Raw genomic sequence first — 26565 nt, forward strand, 5'->3', positions numbered from 1 at the left:
TATTTGGAGTTAATATGGCCTAGGAGCTTTAAGAAACATCAACTAAAAGACAAATCAGATAAGGGTATTTTTTTTTTGAAGACAATTAACACCAATTGACCTAGTCCCATGCTAAGCTGGTGAAGCTTCTGTTATGGGTACTAGGCAAAAGATATACATACATATTATATATAGATAGACATATAAATACATATTGAAACACCCAAGACCTAAGCACAACACCAAATGCTCATCACATCGATGTTCGTCTCAGCCGGGGATCGAACCCGGGACCCATGGATTCGCAGTCAGGGGTACTAACCACTAGACCAATGATTTGATTTTCTGACATACTTGATGTTAATTTACTTCTTTTATTTGTAATAATGTTTTATTTTCTAATTGTAATAACGCACATTAGCTTCGTCTTATTGTATTTACGCAAATTAGTCTTTGATCAGTGTTCAACTCTGAGACCGTGCGTTCGAATCACGCCTGTGCACCATGTGTGTTCCCTCTCTGCGCGCAATTAATTCTTGTTCCTACGGTGAAGTCAAATATTGTGAGAACTGGCGTATATTAACCAAAAAATTTACTTGTGTCAAGCTGATCACCTACTTGTCTATAAAACTTTTCAAAGAATGTTGATATAATAGTCATTCAAGTATAATTTGAATTTTGTGTAGAGGTCTAGCATATATACTAAACCACAGAGTAATTCAACCTCAGCGGGATTCACGAAAGCATATGTCAGCGAAGATATATTCCCTTCTTCTAATTACGTATATCACTCGCCTAATGAGCGCCATGTGCACATGATATCTTTACTAATATTATAAATGCAAGACTATTTCTTGCTTAGACTTGAGCTGTAGAAACGAATTTGACGAATTTCTCTGTCCTCTTTATAGACAATACTTGTTGCCCTTATTTATAAAAAAATATTTAGAAAAAAAAAATCAGAGTTTTTATAAACTTCAAATATTATGACAACTCTATTCACCAAATTACAAATGACGCATTATTTAACATTGGTGAATTATTTGATTCTAATCATTAAGAGCGGTCGATAGACGACGGAGGTTTACATTAGAACCTGCCAAATCGTCAACCTATAGATATTGGGCGGTAATAATTTCAAAATGATTTAATACAAATTACTTATATACTAAATTTCAACACGCTGAACAATACTTATATTATTGAATTAGCTATAAGGGCAAGTCACATATATGCCCTTTCACTCATAATTTTATGCAAAGCAACACAACATTAAGATTCTCCAACGACCGACTCGCTTCTTAATAAAAATCCAACCGAAGCCAGGGATGAAATGCATAAGGACCTTATAGCCTAGCGGTCTTTGTATGTGGCAGCTAGGTGAGGGGTACCGGGTTCGGTTCCCGGTTCGAGGGCAAGTTTTAATTTAATTTAAACTTCTCCTTGGCCTTTGGTAGGGTTTTACGGTACCAGGCGAGTGCTTCAACCGTAAATGGCGGGCACGGTCGAATTTCTATAGTATGCAGAGGGCATCGAACTATAGAAATGAGACTGTGTAGGTTTAGAACGTAGCAATACGTTCTAGGGCGAGAGTGTAATTACAAGTGGTCTAGTAATTCAACATTATTTTCTATGCATTCCCCTCAATAAAAAAAGGGGGATGAAATGCATGTATTTCCCCCTTTTTTCACCTCAGCTATACGAAAACCTAACTACTTAGTAAAAATTTAAAGGAGAATCTGCTAAGCCAGGTATATAAAACTTTAAATAAGAACTTTTCGAATTTTTTGCTACAAGTTAAATACGGGCTAATTGCAAACAACTGTATTTCTAAGATAAGCCGTAAGCGTGTTAGCATAGGTGTTTTACCGTTCTTGTGTCTGTCTTCTAGCTTCCGTAGATTACGAACCGGATATCCGTTTGCTGTGATAGTGTTGCGCTAGTTTATTTAAAGAAAAATTCTAGTGTTTAAAGTCGACAAAGTACACAAAGTACAAAGTTTTTTTTTGAATGGCATGCGCTTGTAGATGAATAGAAAGACTTGTGTGATTGAATTTTAGAAGCAAGTATCCATATACGTACTAACGTACTAATTACCATATACGTAATAGCTGATAAATTCGAAGTAAGATATTAAAGAGTTTTGGCATTGTAACGTGGACGTGTCAAAGTACCTACTGCAAACGACGAAAAACAATTATCCGCTTAATTAATCGTCTTCGCTACGTATATTTTACCATCATCACAATTATTATACAGAAAACCTAGCAAAACTACCATACAAACATAAAACATCCCAATCATACACGTCATCTTCAATCAGAGAACTTAAAAATCATTTTTATATTAAGTCAGATAAAAAATGCCTTATATCCATACTTTTCGACCTCAAAGTTTCCGACAGTTACGCGCTCCTACAGTTTGAGTATCGTGACTTATCACATCGAGATAACTGGCCTTCTTCACTGAAGTGTCTTATTTCACATAAAGGTCTAGAAATATAACATATTAAGAATGCTCTTGTCAATATTAAAATCATAACATCAATTAACGATGTATAACCGCTACTATATAAATCTAAATTGATGAGCCCCAAGAGAAACTAATATTTAGAAAATATTAATCAATTTTAATAAGCGTGGCGATGGGCCGGATGTTGACCTAAAATTAATTTGATTAAAACGGGAATAGTAACGAGGCCTCAAACTCAGCGCAAACTTTTGAATAGTTTGGTCAAGTATTCGGAATAGATTAATCGATTTTTGCGTGCGTAATTAGCAATTTGTAGTTGAATTTGTTCTTTCTTCTTAACAGGCAGTAGATTATCAGCCTTTTGTATGTGACACACGCCGTCAACATTTATGAATAATCAATAAAACAGAAAATTCTGCCACGCACAATCTAATGACACAGTTACGGGATTTCATATCTAAAAATGAAAGGCAGAAAAGTTCTTTTTCTTTAAATGTTTATTATAAATATTTAATACGCCGTTTCATGAAAAGTATACGCCAAAAAATACATCATTTCACTCCATAGTTTAGCATTTCTAATATAACTTATTTAGGTTTTTATTTATTTTCGTATTTACTCCATGTGTGTAACTAATTATTTCAAAATATAACAAGTGGGAAGCACAAAAAGCATTCATGTTGTTTCGTTATGGAAATATGGCATTATCTGATATCATAATGGTACTATGATAAATAGCATTTGTAGTCCTTTGGTATTAGGCATTGCTGCATAATGTATGCAAATTTAACGATTGGGGTAATGATATTTTATTTATTACTCTGGGGGCCACTGTTGATGATATTGGCGAACTTTGAACGAAGAATGCGATGCTTCGAATTTATGATATTTGTTACGTGTAGAAGTTTAGTTGCTGATCCCGGAAGCGATCAGCTTACACTGTTGGATTACATTTAAATAAACTCACTTTTTGGTCAGAATCACTATATTATAGAGCTTTTGGTTCTACCAAAAGGTCTGTTTTCTGGTTCTGTCCTAGCCGAAAAAGTCAACTGAGTATTGAAGCCAGAAGTTATTTATGGTGTAAAGGGTTAGTCAATGTTGATAATCATATTTCAAAGGTTAAGGAAATTGGTATAATAGGTGATTAGCACTGTGAAGGAGACTTTCAGTGAAGTAAGAAACTTACATATGTACGGCGGTTTTTTTAAATTCAAAGTGGCGTTTGCGTTTTGGATGAGCTTATAAGCTAAACAATAATGTTACACAGAAGGATAAAGACGCAAGGAAGACGTGGCTATTTGATACTTTCTACATTACTTGAGCTAAGCCCTTGACTTGCGAACTTGTACTAAAAGTAAATTTAGAATCAACTTAACATCTTTTCTATTAACGTTAATAAGTGTACTTGTTTACCTTTATGAATAATAAAGTTCATTTGAGTTTGAGTTTACTTGCATCTTTTTAGCTTGTATATGTTGCCATACAGGTTTTTGACATTACATGACATTAATTTACCAAATGTTTAAAGAAAAAACTTTTTAACCGGATTAAAGTTATGTATTATTATAAATTTACAATTATTTAGTCGATACCAACTCCGGGGAAATAAATACAAATAATGCAACTTTTTCTACAGCTGTGATACTTTTTGACATCCAACACCTTTTGTTTTCAGTCATCGTGACCACGCACGCTGTAAAGCACGCGAAGCGTCGGATTAATTTAAAATTATGTTAAATAATTGTAAATTTATAATAATACATAACTTTAATCCGGTTAAAAAGTTTTTTCTTTAAATGTGTAAAGGTTATGTCAATAAAAGACAATACTATATTACCAAATGTTTTTCTCTCGTAAATCACTATGTGAGCCTATATTTAAATAAATAAAAATGAGTACTGAAACAGACAGCATCTACCCAACCTTATAGCACCAACAAAAATAAACCAATTAATTTTTTTAGTTCATAAAAGACAATGGAATCGGGTTCATGCTTAAAATTTAGGACTATTAAAGTCGAACCGCTAAACACCTACAATTTCTGAAGTAATTTACTTGGCAACTTTGTATGTCGTGCCTTCAAACGTAGGCTTTTCAATTAAAACCCTTCGTGAGCATGAATTTGCATTCTTATAGACCTAGTAGGTTGACGCAGGGGGTTCTTAACCCGTTTTATAAGGTGGTTTTGCATTAACGAATAATACTTTATCATGCTTAAAATAACAGGTGCTTAAACACTACGTCAGGTTATTGTTTGGCATTAATATTCATAATGCTTGCGGCTATTATATAATACGTTCAATGCATTGACTTTGATTTAAAACTTTGACTTGATTTTAGAACTTTAGAAAGAAAGTGAATAATAATAATAATCCTATTTTATTCATGTGTAAGTGTAGGTACATACTATATGGATTCGTTTCGTTAAATCTTGAATATAATTTTAGATACTACGTAAAAAATTATCGCTTCAAGAAAATAAACGTCGAAAACTAAAACTTTTCATAGCTTAAAATACACTTTTGCTGTGAAAGGAAAAATATGTCTGATTAGAGTAAAGGTACTTACGTGCAAAAATGTGATTCATAATATGCCCGATAGACGAGCAACAAATAATAATAATTTCAAGATATATAACTCTGTCTTGATTTAAATACACATTACTGTTAAACAAATGTCTAAAGTATTAAGGGAAATTTAATATTAAATTTAGTTTTTAACACTTTATACGGTTGCAGTTTTGATTATTTTAATATGTAATGCATAAAAAGGTTTTTAATTAAAATTTAAATAGTAAATATACGAGTACATGTAAGAATGCGAAAATAAATACTTACCATATAAAAAGTCCAGATATGTACAACTAGTTAAGTTATCCCTTTTCGTAAACGCTCAATTATTTTGTCATATTATTTGCAAGTTGATATGAAAGTTCTAAGCATTCTATAGCTGTTAAGGGTTATAAAAATGTAAATGTTAAAAACAGATTAAGCGGTAAAATAGCCATTATCACGATCTGTTATACGAAACCAAAACAAAAGTTAGCGGGCAAAATTAAATTAATTCCGGAGCATTAGCAACAAGCGGAATAGTCGTAATCAGTACAATAAACTCGACCGGAAATGAAACTTTTCCTCGGCATAGTTTTTTTGTATTGTCATTGTTGTAGTAAAGTTTTAAATTTTCATAACTTTTTATAATAGAAAAATATGTTCGATGCGACGTTAAATTATTCAATTGCTATGCTATAGAGCCCTTTCAGTTTTTTGACGTGGACATTCTCCAGCAAAAACTACGTTTTTTTCTACTAATAGTGTGTATTTGTTTATCTTCTTTTTAATAATACTTAAATTGCACTGGTTTCTTTGATAATTTTTATGGCATGTAGTCTTTGCCTACGAACCTGAAACAATGATTGTTATGCGATGATAAATAAAATAAAATGCGTATATTATGGAATGTAAGATACAGGTATCACTTATTCCAATTATTAAATTTGTATCGGTAGACATCCCTACTCATCGGCAAAGAAGACAGAGGGCTGAGAGAAACAGCCGGCGTAAAAATCTCTCGGTACTCAAATCATCATAGAGAATGACTATGGGAAACAACATTTATTATAAAACAAATATCCCACATTAATTAGAAGTAGCCCGTCTAGCACTAGATGCATTAATAGATCGCAACAACAAAGTTTCCCTTAAAAGAGTCTGTAAGTATATTGGACACTTTCTTATGTTAAATATCCTTATTAGGTTACTTAAATTACTAATTAGCCTTAAGTTAGACTAAATCATAATGTTACATTTTGTCTCAGTGAAGACACATAAAAAATATGCGCTTAGACGTTGATACATAATTAATAAAATTAATTAGAAGCACAACCATTGCCGCTAATTGATCTTGGCCACAGATTTGTCTCCAAATTTGTGATCCGCCCTCTGTGACACCTCTGTCGATTTTTCTGTCGTAGGCATTCCGGTTTCCTCATGATAATTGCCATCACTATACGAGTGGGATAATTGCGTCGCAAAAATTCATAGAAAAAAATCAGGTAAGCCATGATTTCGACTACTACTATCCATATTTACTCTTTATTATAACACTAAAACGCGCGTATTTTATTCGTAAATAAGAAATTCTATTCTAATATCAGGATTTATGCAAAGACTCAAAGCTGATGTTCTCGAATTGTTGTTCAGTGCTCCTTTGTAAAAGTGCTATACAATCAAATAGTTTAGAAGAGTGGCATAAGTGCACTTTCTACATCTAAGCTAGAATATATTTTTAATACTTCTATCATCCGCTATAAATAAATAACTGTGACCAACCAAATAACCAAATTTAATCATATACAGACAACTCAGAGCTTCTGGCATTGAGAGTGCCAATGGGCGGCGGTATTACTTAACATCAGATGAGCCTCCTGCCACCTATAAAAAATCCCTCATTATATAAATAATTCTTACATTTACAGCTTTTTTGCAAAGAACTAAATTCTCTCGAAATATAAATTACGTTTTAAAATCATTTAATACACTGGTTCTGTCCACTACTTGTGGTTCAAGACATGGTGAGTAGTATTTTTTTATATATTGGAGAAAGGCAATCGAAGTTTCTGGGTCTAATTTACTGTTTAGTCTTAACCGCTGTCCAGTGTTGCCAACCTTCAAGCATGTGGTACACTCTTCTCTAAAAGCTGGTTCAGTAAAGTAGAGGTGGGTCAAACAACAACAGTATACAGTCTATAATTACTTAGTTAATTAATAATATTAGGTAGTTTATTATATCTAAACCCAACATGGGTTAGTAATAATCTAAGTTCAGAAATTTAAATTAGAATATACAGGTAATAAACTATTTTATTTACTAGCAGAAGATTAACCATAATATTGTCTTCATTTTAATTTTAAAAATGTCAGCAGTAGCACTTGCAAATCACGCTTGAGGTGCAGCTCTCGAGGGTAAAGTTGACCTTAATACTACTTTTTAAATGGCTTAGCCGTGAATCAATAACCTGTCGTTGGCAAGAGTTCGCTGTGATTTTATAATCTGTGAAGATTTTAAGACAGAAGTATGAAAAACGTTGAAGATAATTTAATTTCATGATTATCGGGTGTATTTTTAAAAATAACGTTAGTTTAAGAAAAAAAACTTGCGGGATTTCTGTTCATGTGAATGTACATGGGCAGAGGTATCATAACAGATAACCTTTGTGTCTGTTTGCTCTTTGTTTAATAAAAAAAGTGTAAAATATTTCACAAAAAAATATCATCGTTATTTCTGACCTACCGTTAGTTTCATTGTCTAGAGATTTCTCCAAAGTCCGTGAAAGCGATTGTTAAAAAATTATAACACAAGCGTAAAACCGCTTTCAGTTTAGGTTATATTAAATTTTCAGGAAAAATTAAACAACCAAATATTTAGGAAAAATATTTAATTCACATATTTACAAGATATTTTACACAGTCATACGACAATTCATATGGTCATTTAACTTCAAAACAACTTTAAAATTTGACTAGTAAAATTAGGTACAAAAGTTGACTAAAGTGGCTTAAGAAATAGCTTAATCAAACAATTAAAATCTACACCTATTACTGAAAAATAAGAATATATTTTACGTATAAAATTGATTACACGTAATAGGTATACAATGCTTACTATCTGATAAATTCTACAATTGGTTGACTACGTATGTACACTTTTCTACCTGAGCATTATCACCTAAGAATGAGAATCCACAAACAAAACGTCATTTGGTATATGAAACTAGAATAGTTGGGCTGGGCGTCGCTTGAGAGGGCACTAGCATGGCATTCGGCCTCGTCCGCGCGCAGCTGCAACAAGGCCACATGTCGCCCTGCCTGGTCAGTGCAGGTTGCGCTGTGGACAGCTCGTCTTAATTCAGAGCCAGCTTCGTTCTCTTGCAACCACCTGCGAAGCCACGCCCCAAGCCAGGCCAAACCGCACTCGCAGCGTAACGGGTTCCCAGTGAGAATTAAACCACCTAAACAGTGACAAGGGTTTACTTATTTATTATTCAAACCCAATTTTCCTCTTCGAGATTGTGGGGTATTAAGAATTAAATCTCATTACCAAGATCCATCTGTTGATAGTTTTAGGTAATAAATACGATTAATGAGATGAAATTACATCATTCCATTAATATAATGCGAAAGTTATACTTTCATGTTAATTCTTATACTTATATTACCTATTCACCTGTATCGTTCTTTTTATATCATCACAAAACAATTGTTGTTTCGCAGGTTTTGAAACTAATTACCATAACACCCCTAAGCTACGGCAGTAGTTAAATATTAAATTTATTCCGGCGGATTATAATCTTCCAATATCTCTACAGTCAAAAACAGATTTGACTTTTAAATCGATAGTTTTTCTATTTGTACTTTTGCATGATAAAATGTTATCAAAGTTCGTACCTGAAAGCAATTTTGTCGCTACGTGACTCCAGCTCGTAAAATTCGGGTAGAAGATAGCCGGATTAAGCCTAGCGATTTGATTGTAACTGATGTCTATGCCTAGTTGTGGTATTTGCCCGAGGTGCTTCATTAATGCAGGAGGAAGTTTTGATATCGACGTCTCCGTTATTTTGATGAATATCTCTTGGCTGCTTGCGAACGGCTCGAATGCATCATCGTGTATCCTCTCCAAATTGACGCCCCTTATCTCTAAATATCGTAATTTTCTCGCGTCAATTCCGTGCAGCTGCTCATTCATTGTTTTATCTTTCCAATGTATTACTAATTTATACAGTGAAGGAAGCGAGGAAGTAATGTTTGCGAGCCGGAAAGTGGAATGATTTATCGCGGACCAAGTTTGAAGATGCAGGGAGCGTAAGGAAGTTAAGGGACGGAAAGAATCTTGGTCAATTATATCAATGTATTTTAGACCATTTAAATTTAAATGCGATAAGTCGTTCAAGCTTTTAAAGCTATTTGGCGTTATTCTAACAACGGGATTATATGAAACATCTAATATCTTGAGATTTCTCAAATGAATCCACATCTTTGGCACTAAAGAAGTTAGTCTGTTATGGCTTATGTCTAAGTGACGAAGGTTCACTAATCGTTTAACATCAGTCTCTTTAAAACTGTTAATGTAATTAGAAGTCAAATTGAGACTCGTTAAGTTAGTTAAAGGTAGATAAGGCACCGACTTCAAACTTATGTTTGCAAGATTCAAATGCCTTAAGTTGGGAAGGTTGTGAAACAGCTCCTTAAAGTTTGCCTTTATAGAGTTGAAACTTAAGTCCAAGCGACGTAAGCCACCAAGACTGGAAAACGTGTTATCAGATAGTACCGTTAGCAGATTGCCTCCTAAGCTCAGGCTTGATAGGAATTGTGTGTTCCGAAATATGTTACCGTCCAAATATTCTATCCTATTGCCAGTGAAATCTAGGTGTCGTAATGTAAAACCTATTTGCGACAGAGCTGTGACCGGAAACAGCGATATCTCGTTAAAACCTAAATCTAAATGCTCTATTATAGTGTTTTTGAAGATATCTCTAGGTAGCAGTCTAATGTTATTGTGGTCCATTTTTATGTACCGCAGTTTTCTTAAATTATAAAATTGTTCCACAGATAACTGCGATATGGCATTGAATGAGAGGTCTAATATTTGCAAGGACACTAAGTCGGAGAATGATTTTCTTTTAATTACACTAATGCTATTTTTATGTAAATCTAAAATTTCTAGGAAGGCGGACTGACCGAATGCTTCGCTTACAATGTGTGTGATTTTATTATGAGATAGTATGACATGTCTTATCGTATATTCTACAGCGATAAAAAAATTTGTTGGCACCTCGTAAAAATCATTGTAAGAGCCGTCAAAAATATTAATAGAAATTGGAGTATCTCCTTCTATAAATCTTACTATATTTCTGCTTACATTTACGGTAAAAGTTACGTATTCGTTGGAGACATTATGTAACGAGTTGAGATACAAATAACTTAAGTTGTTACACTGAAGTTCCAGTATCTCCAGTTTGGGTAAATTAGCGAATGTCTTTGTCTCCATCGAGTCAATTATATTGCTCGCGAGAGATAAATATCGTAAATTAGATAAGTTTGAAAAGGTATATTTCGTCAAATTACTGATTTTGTTGAATGATAAATCCAAATTTGTTAATTCTGGGGTACGGCTAAAACTTTGTTTATTTATAGAACTTAGAAAATTATAGGACATTCTTAAATTGCTAATACTCGAAGAAACATTACTACTGTGGTCATCTATCACTATTTCTATAATTCTATTGTAATCTAAATTTAAATACTTTAGATATGGATACGCTGCAAGCTCGCTCATTTTAAGGATGTGAAAATCGTTATTGTCAAACGACAACCAACTGAGATTTTCAAACCCATCGTCGACTTCGATCGGAAAGTAGCCACTGAAGAGCGTTGAAGACGATTCTAAAACGTGCAGAGAGCCCGATAAATTAGAGAACGACTGTGGATGTACATAGTACAGATCGTTAAAGCTTAAATTGATTTCTTTCACTGGCAAGCTAACAGGAAATACATTATTATTTATCTGTGCAATCCTGTTACCTTTCAAGTTTATAGTCCCCAGGGAAGTCGACCAATCTCGGAATTCATTGGGTAGCAAATTAGATATCTTATTGTAGCTAAGGTCGAGATAACGGATCGAACCGGGCTCGAGAGCGTGGAGGGTGGAAGGCATGGAAGTTAGGAAGTTCCCGGCGAGCGACAGCGTCTGAATACGAGCCGGCAATGGAGGTGCCTCCTCCAACTCATTGTAGGCTAAAGATAAATGACGCAGTCGCAAAACCTGCGCTAGACTGTCCGGCAAATAGGACAATTTGTTGTGCTCTATTTCCAAATGCTCCAACGAGTTCTTCAACGATATAAATAAGTCTCGAGATATCGACGTCAGTTTATTATAGGAAATTGACAAACGCTCTATTCGATTGTTCAGAAATACCGACTTTGGTATCGTGATCAAATCGTTCAGGTCTAAAATTATCTGTCTGATTTGAATTTCTCGAAATAGGTAGATTTCCACGTCATCTTTTAATTTGTTATTACTCAAATCCAACTTCTCTAACCGTTTTGTTTTATTGTGTAGACAGGTGCCATTCGTGTGAAAAGTAATTAAATTATGACGGAGGTGTAATATTTGTAGTCTAGGGAGATTAAATATTAAATCACAGGAGAGGCCGTAGAGGAAGTTATTCGATAACTTTAGGACCGTTAGGGACTGAGGCAAGGAATCATAACTGATACTGCGTAAATAATTGCCCTCCAAGTCTAACTGCAACAGGTGAGTAAGAGTGGAGAGAGCTTGGGGTTTCAAATGTGATATTTGATTATTACTCAATGATAAACTAGTTAGTGTATCTTCTAAGTAGTGCCATCTCATTTCTGGTCCGATATGTGATATTAAATTGCTGAAATAAAAGTGTTTAAAGTTAAAGATCCGTTTGCACTATACAAACAAAAAAAAACTTAGAAGTGAATCAGTTGACTGAGATAATTACGACGCTCTTTGAAACTGCAGGAAGGGTACAAGTTTTGTTAGTTTACTGATTTTTAAAACTGTATTCTTTTGAAAGGAAATGCTTAGAGGTATGTCTAATGTCTATATTATATCCATGTAATACAATTACGTCAAAATACTTGAAATCGGGTCATATTTAATGATTCAGCAATAGTTATTAAAATATAATTTATACGCACTTTTGTAAATTTAACCAATTCAAAACTCTCAAATCATTAAGACCTTGTTCCGGTATTTCTGTAAATTCGTTGTAACCAAGGTCTAAAGATGCCAAGGAACTTGCCATTGAGCTGAAAAAAGACATCAAATTAAACAAAAATCTTTTTTACATATTAAAAAGTTGATGTTATATAGACGGTCTACCCGTTTAACTGTATACTGAAATCCTAAAGATACTCTATAATGTTGCTGCGCCGACAGGTGTATGGAACATTTGCTGTTATAAATAGGGTCTATTAATGTTATTCTTTTATATGGGAATATAAAATCACGAGTAGACCCGTGACATTAAAGCACTCGAAACATTGGGACAAAGAATTGTATATAATGTTAGTCGCGTTTAACTTGTTAATATAAAATTGACGCAAATAAAACACTTTATAGTTTACCTTAACGCATGAGCTTCGATGTAGTGTAGTTTATTCGCTACTAAAACTAATGTTTGTAAATGCAATCCATCCAGTGCACTTTCAGTAATGATTTCTAAATTTGACATACTTATATCTAAGTGTTGAAGCTCTATCCGAGGCCATTCTGAAAAATAAAATATTCAATACAGAAACGTCAATAAAATGACTAACTGAAAAATAAAATATGAATATTGGGGTGGGTCAAAAATTTTTTTTAAGTAATCGATTTCTAATAGCGAAAATATGTTGAAGTTGGGTATTGTTATGAATCCCTTAAAATATTATGGAATTATTTTAAGTGGAAGAGCCCGCGCAACGCGGGTATAGTTTAATGTTTTAATTAGTATCCATTGAAATACACATTACTTTTCTTATATAAACTATGTTGTTTATTAAAAGAAGATTTTTTGAGGTAAGTACATTCATAGATTTGATGTATCAATGTGGCTAGTTTCTAGTGAAATGTTGCGAAATTGTAAACTATGTAATTTTTGTTTTTGAACTTAGAAATTAAATTTTTCTATTATGTTAAATAATAGACATATATATCGAATATGTTTGCGAGAATTATTTGTACCATCTTTATCTCTGCAAATGAAACCAATGACCACAGAGTCGATGCATTGAATCACTCGCAAGAGGTAAAAGTTAAATTAGAAAAATAGTTGTGTTTAATTGACGAATGATATAAGCTTTATATTATTAGCTATTATGAAAATATAATGGCTACTTAACTATTTGAACGATCTTTTTGTATCGGCCCTAGTGAAGTATTGAATAGGGAATTGCTTTTATCGGCCAATTTAGATATTTTTAGATATACTTCGGCTTAAAGCCGGCACAGAGTCTTTACGATTTTGTATTAAAATGGCAAATACATATTCCGTTTCTTAATATCTTATTATTACAAAGTGTTATGCATTAGCAAATTGTTTTTGTGTATAATTGTTTGTTATATTCATTTTGTTGTAGAAAAAAGAAGTTCCACTTACGTAGTTAACAAATAAATAAATATTTTTTTTATTGAACTTTATAATTCGATTTTAAGTTATTTGATTTTTGATAAAAAATTTAAATGACATTAGCTTAGAACTTATCAGGCACCAAGGTTAAATCCTTAGTGGTTTTTTGGTGTTTTAGTATTTATTTATTTAATTATAAGTAATCTTTCAGCTAACATACATAATATTGCAATTTGTTTTGCAATATTATGTATGTACACTTAGACAGTACAAAAAGCCAAAACAGATTACATAGATAAACAATACTATATACGAAAAATGAAACAAATAAGCGCATCAATAGACAAAAATATATACAGAAAACTGAAATTTAATATTTAAAACAATAAATAATACTAACAAAGTATAAAGTATTTATAACGTTTAAGCAATAAATGAAAAACATTAATATCAAAACCTTGGAATACCTGGAAGAGGTCACTAATTAGCCGCACTAATATGCGTAATTAATTTAATTACATAAACATTTCACACATGAATTATTTTTAATTAAAACCTTTCATTGCTGATCCTTCCCATTAAATAGTATTTTTTGAAGCATTATTATTACATAACACTTTAGTTTTTTTTTTTTAATTTCTTTATTTTACAAAGTCATCATATAAGTTACATTAGAAAACCGCTGTGGTTTGTATTAATGTAATGTAATGTCTTTTTTTTTAAAATGTGTGCTTGTATTATGGTATATGTTTTAATTGTATTTTTTTAATTTATATTTAATTTTTTTTGAGAAACTTATGCTTACATTAATTGACACACATTTTAGATGTAAGATTTTGTAAAATAATTAGAAGATTTAGTAATGTGTGTGATGTCGTAAACTTAAAAATAAATAAATAACCGTCTTGTGTAGGAGCGCGACAAATGCATTTAAAAGTAGTTAATCGGTTTTTAAGTGAACCAATTGTAACGTAGTTCTTAACAGACATGTTTACGTCTACATAAGCCATATAAACCGGCCCATTAACAACGTTACTAATTTAAGGAGAATATTTTCTTCGAGCAAAGAAATTAATGTCAGTTGTATTTTGTGAACGGCAGGCTAGTTCTTTATCACTACTTTGGGCTCTGCTGTAAAGCCTAGGTCATCAAACACAACGTTTATTGCTTGTTTAATAGCTACGGAGGCGTTTTTACTTCAATATATTCTGTACTTTCCACAATTTTAACTTTATATTACAGTATATTTGTTAATGTTTTAGTATTAAGTGAGTAATTTAATACATATTAAACTATTTCTCATATTTTAAAATACATTAATATATTTACAATACATAGATTCCACAACTTTGACTTCCTTTGTTTCATTTTACAAAAAATAGTTATGATTTATAAGCGTTATACTTTAGATTCCTTGCTTTTATTTCATTTCCATTCTTATTTATTTATTCTATAAAAAATAATACCAATTTTATTAGTTATTATAAATTGGATTTTTGTTAAAAATGGCGGAAAGAATTATAATATGTAATTTTAAATAACCAATAAAAATGACATTTCCATAAAACTGGAGTTAACACAAAACCATAGCATGTCAATGTGTGGATGTAGCAATTATATTTAAATATAAAATTAGACTCTCAGCCTTCACTAAATGTCCTTTTATTACAAAAACAAGTTTACTCGCAGACCTAATAACATAAAAAATAATATAAAACAATACCTGGAAATCTATGCAATGGCACGGCTGTGCAAGACATATGCGCAGTCCTGCAGGAACAAAGGGGGCTTGCAGAACAGGGCTCCAACCGTTCGGGGGCCAGGGCTCCCACCACGATGCAAGCGGCCAGAGCCGCCAAACGCAGCGCATGCCGCCCACTACCATCGCCCAACACCATCACTGAAACAAGATTTTGCTGAAATAAGATATGCTTTCAAGGGGAGGGTGAATAAATTTTTAAAGACAAGGTGCCAATTATATAGTGGGAGAGGTTTTGATCATAAGTTTTGACAACAATTATACTTAACTGTTCTTATAATTATGACATCATGATAATTGATATTACATTTGCACGCCTATTTTATATGGCTGATTGTGCGGTCTTTTTTATAATTAATCAAACTAAATGTACCACTTTCTTTGTAAATAAAAACTTATTATTATTATATTTAAAGTTCAAATATCGAACAGTATTAGACACATATGCTAGTAACGAAACTACAATAGGATGATCCCATCCTTTGACCAGCTTACCGTCACAAAAGATAAATTCTTCAAAAAGTAAGAAATTGTTCTGATTCAACGGCCCCACATATGGATTTTCTCAAAGGTTAATCCAGTTCATACATAACTTAGTCAATTATCAAATAACTATTGTACTCTTATGTCTCATTTGTCAAATTATATTTACGCTTATGAAAAGACAAATTTCTTACGTACGAAGATTGATATAGTTGTTATTGAATCCGTTTTTAAAGTTTATTTTATACCTATAATTGTATGTGCAATGTGCATATAATGTTGTGATGTCATTTTAACGTTTTGCTATTAATACTGAGAGAATGCCTTGAATTCTTAACGTAAATATGCTCTCGCTTACACAGAACTGAATTTCATGAAATTGCATTTGCCTTTTAAGGTTTTATGAAATACTAAAAGAAAAATGTTGTGGTATAATATAGCCATTCTCTACTATGTGTGACTTTACCACAAATGTAATATGATTCAAGTAAGGAGAAGCTATGTTTAGAAAAAGATTATTGTAATTCATTCATCATTCATTCATGTCTCACACACTCAATCAAAAATAAGGTTGTGTGTACTTATGTACGCGCGTAAGAAGTTATACTTCTTCGGCATTATTAAAAATAGTTTGACGATGATAGACGATGGTGCGATCTTTCTGTTTGATTTTTGAAGTTATACTTCTTTAGGCGCGTTATGAAAAATTGATGGGAGTGAAATTTTACGATGCGCGCACACCGTGACACAAAATTAACAGAATGAAGTTGCCCACGGAAAGTGCTACGGCATTGGACATAATTTAAAAACAACATTCGAATAATAATAGAATTTATGTTACACTTAATGTAAGAGAATAATAATAAATATTTATTTATTTAATTTTTCAAATGTAAACTGAACTTTATTGACTATAATGACTCCTTTTCCAATCTTTGATTATTTAATTGTAATTAATTATTTGCATGCTATCAAAAACTATTTTTAATAATGCCAAAGAAGTATAACTTCTTACGCGCGTACATAAGTACACGCACCCTTTTTTATCTACCTCACTTGTTTAGTTATTACGATTTAATATCAACATTCGCTAGATATTGGGTTTTAAAGTATGTATTTTAATTAATGAGATATTTAAGTACCTACACTGTTTTGCTTTGTTAAGTAGATTAAGTATTAACATATAGGAAAGAGTGTTTATCCCTAACACAGGTTCTCGAACTTATAAGGGATGTACTAAAATAAATAAATAAATAAATAAAATATAGATTTAATACTATTTTCTTAATAAAGAAATTTTTGTTTTTTGATTGTAATTATTACAGACACGCCTTTATAATAAGAGATAAAAGGATACATATAACAAAATGGTAAATTAAGGTGTGTCGTTTGCCTTTTTCAGTGTACTCGGAGTGGACACCAGCCTAGCGATTCTGTAACTCACTTTTCGCACAGCGGTTTTCAGTTACAGAATCGCAAGGCTGTGATGACGCTGTGACCACAGCGGTAGGACTGTATAACAATTGTTTTGTTATTATTGAAGGTATTCACTATTAAATAATTTAGAATTATAAATTCGCCGCAAATTCGACATTTTTACGAAGTTGTATATATATATATAGGTCCTTTAAAACGTGGACTAAAGTTGTACTATTTTTGTAACAAAGGCGGTGTTATTTCCATTTTAGAATGGTTACGATTGTGACTATAGACGGTATAGAATATAGGCTAAAATAATTTTACGAATTTTTACGAAGTCGTTAATTGTTCATATAATAGCGACCTTATTATAAAGCGTGGACTAAAGTTACGCAGAGGATATTTCTCGTATCACAATGGTCGTTCCCATACTTCTCCGAAATGGCTCGACCGATTCTTATGAAATTTTTTATGCATATTCCGTAAGTCTGAGAATCGAAACTATCTATCTTTCGAACCCCTAAGTGATAAGGGGGGTCCACCAAAAAAAATATTTTTCTGTTTGTTTCTATTTTTTTATGGTACAGCATACAAAAATACATACAACCCTTAATTTTCAACTACCCTCTACGACCAAACCCTATGTTTTATTATAGTAGATAGTAATTTTATTGAACTAAAAAATGTTTCCTAGAAATAATATACCAAAACGACGTTTGCCGGGTGTGCTAGTTTCCATATAAAATGAATTACCATGATGACTATATATATAGACGGTATAATATGGTTAAAAGTGAATTATACAATGTAGAAAGTTTATAGATTACTCCTTTGAATTTCTGTACGTCCGACATAATATGTACACGAAACATATAAAATAAAGATTAACAAAATATCGAGTTCATAATCAATTAATTTATTAAATGCTGAGGTAAAATAAATAACAATCGTAATTACAATTAAAAATATTATTTGCGATTCACGAAATCCGATGTTGGAGATTTTATAAATAAAATTGGGAACTTGAATCCTTTATTAATTTTAAATAATTAATGAGCACGGCTCTATTAATTAAGGAGCTGCTATTTAAAGCTGAAATTTCAGCAGTTTCTTCGGCTCAAAATCCGAAATGAATTTTACTAAAGATTTTTAGTTAACCGGGCCAGAGCTAAGATTAACAAGTTGAAGTGTCCGTGACCTGTTTCAGTTTTCGTGGCAAATTGCTTAGAATTTTTTTAACAATACTGATATTTCTAGCTAAGCCGATTTTTCGTTATATTCTTTTGGAGTCAAAGTTTTAATTACTGTTTCATTAACGTGCGTAACATATATTTATACTAACTTTATAAAACTAAATTAAAACTAGCGTTTATCTTTTAATAAAATTGTAACTTTGAACTGTTAGAGTAATTCATTTGGCATTGTATAGTCAATTTATCGATGAGAGATATTCTACTAATATTATAAACGCGAAAGTTTGTAAGTATGGATGGATGTTTGCTACTCTTTCACGTTAAAACTACTGAATGGATTTTAATGAAACTTCACAATATAGCTTATACATCAGAATAACACATAGGCTACAATTAATAAAGATATTGTGTGAATTGTCCAAAATATCAAGTAAGTAAGAAAAAATCAACCATTTGCGAGATATTCTGGCGTACGCTGCCAAAACCGCTAGAATTGATTCCTAAATGAAAGCAGATAGTGTTATGGCTTCTGGTATTTAAAGTTGATAAAATATGTCATTCACACTACATCAATCGGACAAATACCCTGGGCAGACAAAGTCGCGGGCACCAGCTAATAAAACATTGTGAATATGAAAACAAAATCACGCTATGCCTGATTTAAATTGAAACCTTGCTCTCAATATAGCCTCATTTCGATGGATTCACTTTATGTTTACGTGTTTAGATATACCTACTAGATTAAAATAAATCGTTATTTTAAATCAATTACAGACAAAACAGAAGTGTTGGCCTAGTGGCTCAGCGGGCGACTCTCATCCCTGAAATCCTACCCAAAACCAGCCTGTCTCAAACTCTGATCACCTTCTTGTCTATAAAATAACAATGATCGAAATAACCGATGAGATTCGTGGCTCATATAAGTTGTTCTGCCACTGAATTATTATTATTTTTTAGATACAAATTAACATTTTAATAACGTTAACGTTGATTAGCTCTATATTTGATTCCTTCGGGCCTAATAAACAGTACTACCATCTAAGTACTTAATACATAATAGAATATAAGACGTTAGTTATTTCGAGTATGTATTTTCGTGTTGTTCCCACGAGAATGTAAGTGCGTGCTCTTATTTCACCATGCCTACTGCTGATAGAGGACATCATTGTTTTTTTTTATTTTTTTTCGTTTATATATATATTATTTTATTAGTATACTTAATTACTTAAAAATGTCATGTGGAACATGGTGTAATGGTTGCAGCTCCTTACAAATATTTTGAAAAACATAAACTTGGCAATTAAAAAGAGTGGCGAAGAGTTGATTACCAGTTCTTCTCGTCCGTTCTACGCCCTTGATTTGAGAACTGGCAGTAAATATAAATATAGAAGCATTTAATGTGTATTTTTTATTGTCGTTAATAAGTGTACATTGTGTTACCTAAATGAATAAATGGTTTTGTATTTGATCTTTTGATTTTAAATTCCGATCGCTTTGCAACACAATTTTAAATTTGTGTTTTAGTAATGTGAGATCTACTTTTCTTCCTTCCCGTAGGATAAAACTAGGATCTAGTCGTTCGTAGGATGATGATGGAATAAATATAAATGGAAATCAACTAACACCTTTATAAAAGAACACCATATTGTTCTGTTAGTCAAAAATCTAGAACGCATGCTTATCTAACAAAAGAGAGCAAAAAAGCTGGTTTGAAAATAAATTCAGACAAGTCCAAGATGTGTTGTGTCCTATGCCGAATGATCGTAAGGATTACGTTATACGTATGATAATGATTTTATCGAATATGTAAAGGAGTACCTGTACGTAGGCCAAATAATTTCACAAACAAACAACAAATCTCTTTATTTCATATATAATATCTAACGGGTTGAAATATTATTAGGGTCTGAAGGAATGTATGAAATATAAGCATTACAATAAAATCTGAATTATTCGATTCATGCATACATACTCGTCCTAACGTATGAATGTCAAATGTGGGCCAATAGTATCTGAGAACAACAAACTTATAGCATACCGACACGCAATGGAAAAAGCTATGAAAAAGTTGTCGGAATAAGAAAGTTGATAGGTAGAAAATCCAGGATCTAGACAGTATAAAAGAGTGGGCATTAGAATGGCTATTAAGAAGCTGAAATGGAAGTTGACTGGGCAAGCTATAAGGGGTAGTAAGGCGAAATGGTCCAGTAATCTAAAGGAATGGTGTTCACGTAACGAAAAGCGTGGAAACGACATATTTACAAATATGATGGGAAATTTATGGGGGTGCGTCGCGCGCAAGACTGGAGTGGAGAAGAGTGGGGGCCATTGCCACTTGGCAAGCGGGTGAGGAGCTGGTGTTAGTATATGATTAGAATAATAGCTAATATTGTAAATACTTAATTATCCGTAAAAAATTATTACTTATAATTAAGTAGTTCGTACTTATGTATCTTTTTGGCAACTTACGCAGTTAAAAACCTAAAACAAAATATATTACATGGTATTTAAACAACTTCATAAAACCCGAGGATTACATTTCGACGTGATTTTTTTGTGATGCTGAAGAAAAGATCCTCCCATATGTGGGTACATTTAAATTTTAGCCTAATAGAATTTTTATACTACTTACATAAACTGATTAAAACCTTAAACAGTTATTTCTCTTAGTACTACAAAGTAACTGCCTAAAAAATATTACCGTAACCGTAATATGTAATAATTAAAAGGAATGTATATGCAATATGTTTTCTTAAATTCTTGGGAAAACTACCGCGATATACAGGATTTCTTATTAATACCACACTAACAAAACATATCTGTTTGTATTAAGCTAGTCTCTACACCATAAAGAATCTTTAATTTTCACTTTAATAAGCACAAAGATGGTCCTATTTTCCAAATTAATTACCTTGTGTGATATGCATAATGTAGGTTTTTAAATTAAGCAACACTTGTAATTAAAATATAGTTCTTTAAACATTTGATATAAATTAAGGTGTTTGTTTAATAATTGTATCAGAATAATAAACGAATTAACTCCTTACATAAAAATACATTCATATTTCAGCGTGCTTTATTGCATTACAGCAATTGAAAAATGTGATTAAATACAGCAAAATATTTATTTCACGATTTCGAACGCTATTTAAAGTCGAGCCAGGCTTTATTGGGTAAATGTTTATTTGCATATGACACGTAGGGAATCATTAAAGAGTCATTTATGTAACAGTCATCTGAAGTATTCTGAAATAGAATTATTTAACACGCTCGTCACGTACACTAAAATATCACGTACGTATAAACAAATTTAAATGAAACTGGCTCAAAATATACGCGCGTTTTTACTATGCGATAAAATTTAGCCTGCGATAGATAACTACAGTTAAGTAAAACGTCCCCGAGTAAAGTTGATGGGTACAGTTTTGGTGCGTTGGAACAAAACCCGACTGAATTATCGAAAAGAATATGGGCAGTTTTATCTGATTATTTATGAAGTAGTTGATCATGTGAAGTGTTTTTTTCTATAGAATACTAGTTAAACTCCCATTAATACCCAAATTCGTTATGAGTAAACTGCATGATATGTTGAGTTGCATTACAACAATTTGGATACATTTATACAAACCATAGCGGTTTTCTAATGTAACTGATTGTATTACATTATTTTGTAAAATAAAGAAATTAAAAAAAATATTAAATATTAAATCACTGATTCGAATCTAGAGAAAATGTCGTTCACTGTAAGACACAGGTAAGAATTTAATTACACAGACACATTCTCCTTTCCGTGTAAGTATTCTATTGTATTCGACACTAAATTGTTAAGGACAATAATAAAGACGACTGGCAAAGGTGAGTTGGAGCGTCACAGAATGACAGGAGGACGCCGAGCGCAACAAACCTAGCCCGCGATGCCTCGGAACATCATAAGAAAGCGAGGGTAGCCTTTTGGATGAATATTAATCTACCCACCTTGCTTTACGATAACAAACCATGCAATTAATATGAATAAAAAATATTATATGAATGTTCAATCTATTTTCAGCACTGCTACACGCTTTTAAATGGAATTGCATTCTATTGTGTTGATTGTTAATGTTAGATATGAAATTTTTGTTTCCGATATTCAATTGTTTTTTTTAAAACGCATCGTGATTACATGCAAATTTCGTTTTGTTTAGATGTGGCTCAGACAATGGCTTCGATTTGTTTTTATTGATTTCATGTTAGTTAGTTTTTGACGAAGACATCTATTAGCCTGTAGGGATAAAAACATAAAACAAAATGACAAAAGTATGGCGTGTTTGCCTTTGTTTATTGAGTAATTGTGATTAGTAAACGTGGCATTTCTCTCTGATACATCTTTCCAAGTATCGTGTTTTGTTTTATTTTCATACCTTTTTAATAACATTTATGAGTATGAGGGCGATCAGGCTCTTTGACTTAATTGTTAACCACCCATGGATACTCCAACGTCGGTAGGCATTTGGGTATTTTCCCTCCCTTTAAGGAAACGCGAAAATGTGTAATTTTGCATGCTGCCTTTACATCCGATGATGCAATACTGTATAAGGGCGATCTAAACTAACTTTACAGACAGCACCTACACATATGTAAAGATGATCCGAAAATCCATAGGGTTAATGTTTCCACGCCATGAGAGTAAATTTGCAAATCATTTGCAAACTTATTTGCATAAGAAAAGCAATGCACAAATGTAGTCTTTGAATCGTGCTGCGGTGCTCGCGTTCCAGCAACTTCTGGCGAGCTTCCAAATTTTATTTCCTCTACTATTACCTCGTGACAGCGTGAAAATAATTCAATAGTGTGGAAACAATTTCTTTTATATATTAGGCAACGTTATTACGTTCTGTATTTTTAATGAAAAGGCACGTACAGATGTTTTCTTACTTCATATACGTAAGGCATATTTGAAAGTTTATAATAGCAAAAGATATAGTGAGGATTCAACCCTTCACTGAATACTGGCAGAACCTATGTATATAATAATATGTATGTTATTTTCCAAACATTGAATTACTAAAAAATTATTTTTTACTTATATTTAATGCAAAAGTGTATATTCTTGTTGTACAATATTTAGAACATATTTTACCCGGGAAGTCCTGAGTTTAATTATCGGCGAATATACAATCGTTTTGACCTGGAACTGAACTAGGGACTTTAGAAACTATAAATGTAACAGTAACTTCAATTCCACCAAAAAACACACTTTCTTCGCCCAAAGCTTTGAGTCTTTCAGAGGCCCTTTCATCTTTACACTTTCTTAACACTTTTCGCTATCGACTCAAAACATTACATTCACTAACAATCTTTAAGCATCATCTTCTCAACCTGTCTTATGCTGAAACGGAAAGCATTCTTCTAGTGCAACAGTAGTTTAATTATAAAATTATTAATGTTATGTTAAGTCAAGTATCTAAAATAATTAATATGTCAAATGGAAAAGTCCAGCTGCCCACAACACAGGGAATCCTAGTGCACTTTCTCTTTTAACTATTCATCTCCTTTTACTACGTGTAATAAAGATTTTTCCTTCCTATTTTATTCTATACGTAGCCGGCATAACACTAATCATATTCATCTACCTAAAATCAGTACCGAAACCGTTCACAATATAGCATCTTACCGAGTGAGTATACAACAATCTCCAGGAGCAGTAATATATAGTTAGTAATAATAGTGAATACGCCTGCGAAGGTTAAAGCAAAAAGACTTACATGAAATAATGGGCGGCACGAAATTGTAATACTTTATATTTTTCTAATCCTATAAAAGACGCACACACGTTGACCTCATTTCCCTTCGGGCCTTGGGACTACGAAAAATCGAAGCTTTAAATAGATCGATAGTGATTAAGCCCCAGATGAATGCCCTAAAATTTGCCTAGGCCGCAAATCCATTTTACAATCGACATCTGCTATGCAGCTGCAACTTTATAATGAGGCGTATAATATTATGTCGTGTCTGTTATTGCAGCAAAAGTTTTGGTTACGCTTAGTTTGCGCTACGAACTTATTTCTGCCTTTATTAGCTGCATGTTTGTGCAATATTTTATGTAACTGTTGGGTAAATAGTTTTGCTGCTATACGTTAAGCTAATAAACTCAAACTCAAAAACTCAAAATATCTTTATTCAAGTGGGTAACCAAGTACACTTTTGAATTGTCAAGTTAAATTAATTGTAAATTTACATTTACTACCAGTTCGCAAGTCAAGGGCGTAGAGCGGGTAAGAAGAACTGGCAAGAAACTTTCCGCCACTCTTTTTAATCGCCAAGTATTGTACACTTAATACAGATAATACATGCTTTAATATTAAATTCAAATTGAAAAATCATTTACTCATATAGGTAACACAATGTACACTTATCATCGTCAAAAAAAACTGTATATGAAATGCTTCTAGCTTTACATTTAGAGCCAGTTCTCAAATCAAGGGCGTAGAACGGAAGAGAAGAACTAAAAATAAACTCTCCGCCACATTTTAATCGCCATGTTTTTTTACACAACGTTTGTAAGGAGCTGCAACCATTACACCATGCTCCACATGACATCTTAAGTAATTAATAATAATACCATAAATTAAAAACAAAGTCGTCTATCAGCAGGAGGCATGAAATATAACAGTCTAAAATTGTATTTACAATCAACTATACAGTATTTACCTACAATTTATTTAATTTTTGTTATAATATAAGATTTACTTTAAGTCCCGGTTTGTCACATATGCGCATTTGACATGGCCTAAATAAGAAGCGTGCACTCAGTCTGAGGTCCGCGTTTAACCTCTTCTCTGGACACGCAATACTGTTACGGTAAATATAAACATTGCGAAATCGGCAAACATCAAAGGTCAACAATGTTTGGCAGCCACATAAGGATATAACTACAGGAAATGATCAAACATTCAACCTGAAGCTAAGACCCATAGAGAGTAGATCCACTCTATTATTCATACGCTATAATAATACTCGCTTCATAAATATAAATAATCTGTGAATTATATTCATCAAAGATAATCAACAATAATCAGTAAATTTACATGAAACCATATTGAATTATACAATATTAAGTTATACTCGCTATAATTCACTAGATATTGACTAGAAAGACCAGTCTTACTTTTTTATGTAATAGGAGGCAAACGGGCAGGAGGCTCGCTTGATGTTAAGTGATAACGCCCATGGACACTCACATTGCCAGAAGGCTCGCAAGTGCATTGCCGGCCTTTCAAGAATTGGTACGCTCTTTTCTTGAAGGACCCTTAGTCGAATTGGTTTGGAAATATTTCAGTGGGTAGCTGCTTCCATATAGTGGTGGTGCGCGGCAAATACTGCGTTAAGAAACGCTCAGTTGTGGAGCGACTTGCGTTGCGGAATTACTTACTTACTATGTGGAAGGTAAAATACTGCCTAAATATGCTCTTCATGACATGGAGCAAGGCGCTGATGCTATCATTGAGGATGTACGATTTACAGCATGATATGGTTATTGCTTAGGTGCTGCCAGATCACGATTTATATACTCTATAAATTTAATTATAACACCGTCATAAAAATTTCTATATTTGCATGAAAATTACTGAAATTTATAAACTTATATTAGTGCTTTAATAACTCCTGTTCTCGCTAAGTTTTAGAGATGACAATTAAGAAACTGTTTTATAGAACGGAAACTGTTAACAAATTCCGTATTGATGAAAAACTTTTGAGAGTACCTAGTTTCATGTACGCTACTCGGGCGGATACTTAAACGCAAATTACTCGGTAATTTAAAATTCTTGGCGCGATTCATGAATAATATATTACCACTAATGTTCTGTATAACGAAGTCATTTTGTAGAGTTATTTTTATAATAAGTAGTTGCATGGTATTAGTTGCCTGAATAAAACGGACTATGTTTTTAGTAATAAAATGTTGTTTAGGCGCGAGACTATAATACTGAGATCGCGCTTGACCTGAACACCAATTTGTTTTTATTTCCAGCCCTGCGATTCTGTAACTCACTTTTCGAACTCACACAGCGGTTTTCGCATCGGCGGTCGCTCTCAAATCAGTCGTGAAGCAGTCATTTTATGATTTGGAATTCTGA

At 32.6% G+C, this 26565-nt stretch overlaps 1 protein-coding gene across 1 annotated transcript in view; it reads right to left on the reverse strand.

The window, feature by feature from the left end:
• Positions 1–7874: 7874 nt before the first annotated feature.
• LOC125055253 (chaoptin-like) overlaps positions 7875–26565 on the reverse strand; it is a 40405-nt gene continuing 21714 nt past the window's right edge. Inside the window, exons 2-6 of the mRNA XM_047657633.1 lie at positions 15318–15494; positions 12612–12756; positions 12183–12293; positions 8901–11893; positions 7875–8464 (exon numbers count right to left, since the gene is read on the reverse strand). Coding sequence (XP_047513589.1) covers positions 8178–8464; positions 8901–11893; positions 12183–12293; positions 12612–12756; positions 15318–15492 — 3711 coding nt within the window. The 5' untranslated portion in view covers positions 15493–15494 and the 3' untranslated portion in view covers positions 7875–8177. The remainder of the gene's footprint in view (positions 8465–8900; positions 11894–12182; positions 12294–12611; positions 12757–15317; positions 15495–26565) is intronic.

This window comes from Pieris napi, chromosome 13 (assembly GCF_905475465.1).
Source record: "Pieris napi chromosome 13, ilPieNapi1.2, whole genome shotgun sequence".
NCBI classification, from domain to species: Eukaryota; Metazoa; Arthropoda; class Insecta; order Lepidoptera; family Pieridae; genus Pieris; species Pieris napi.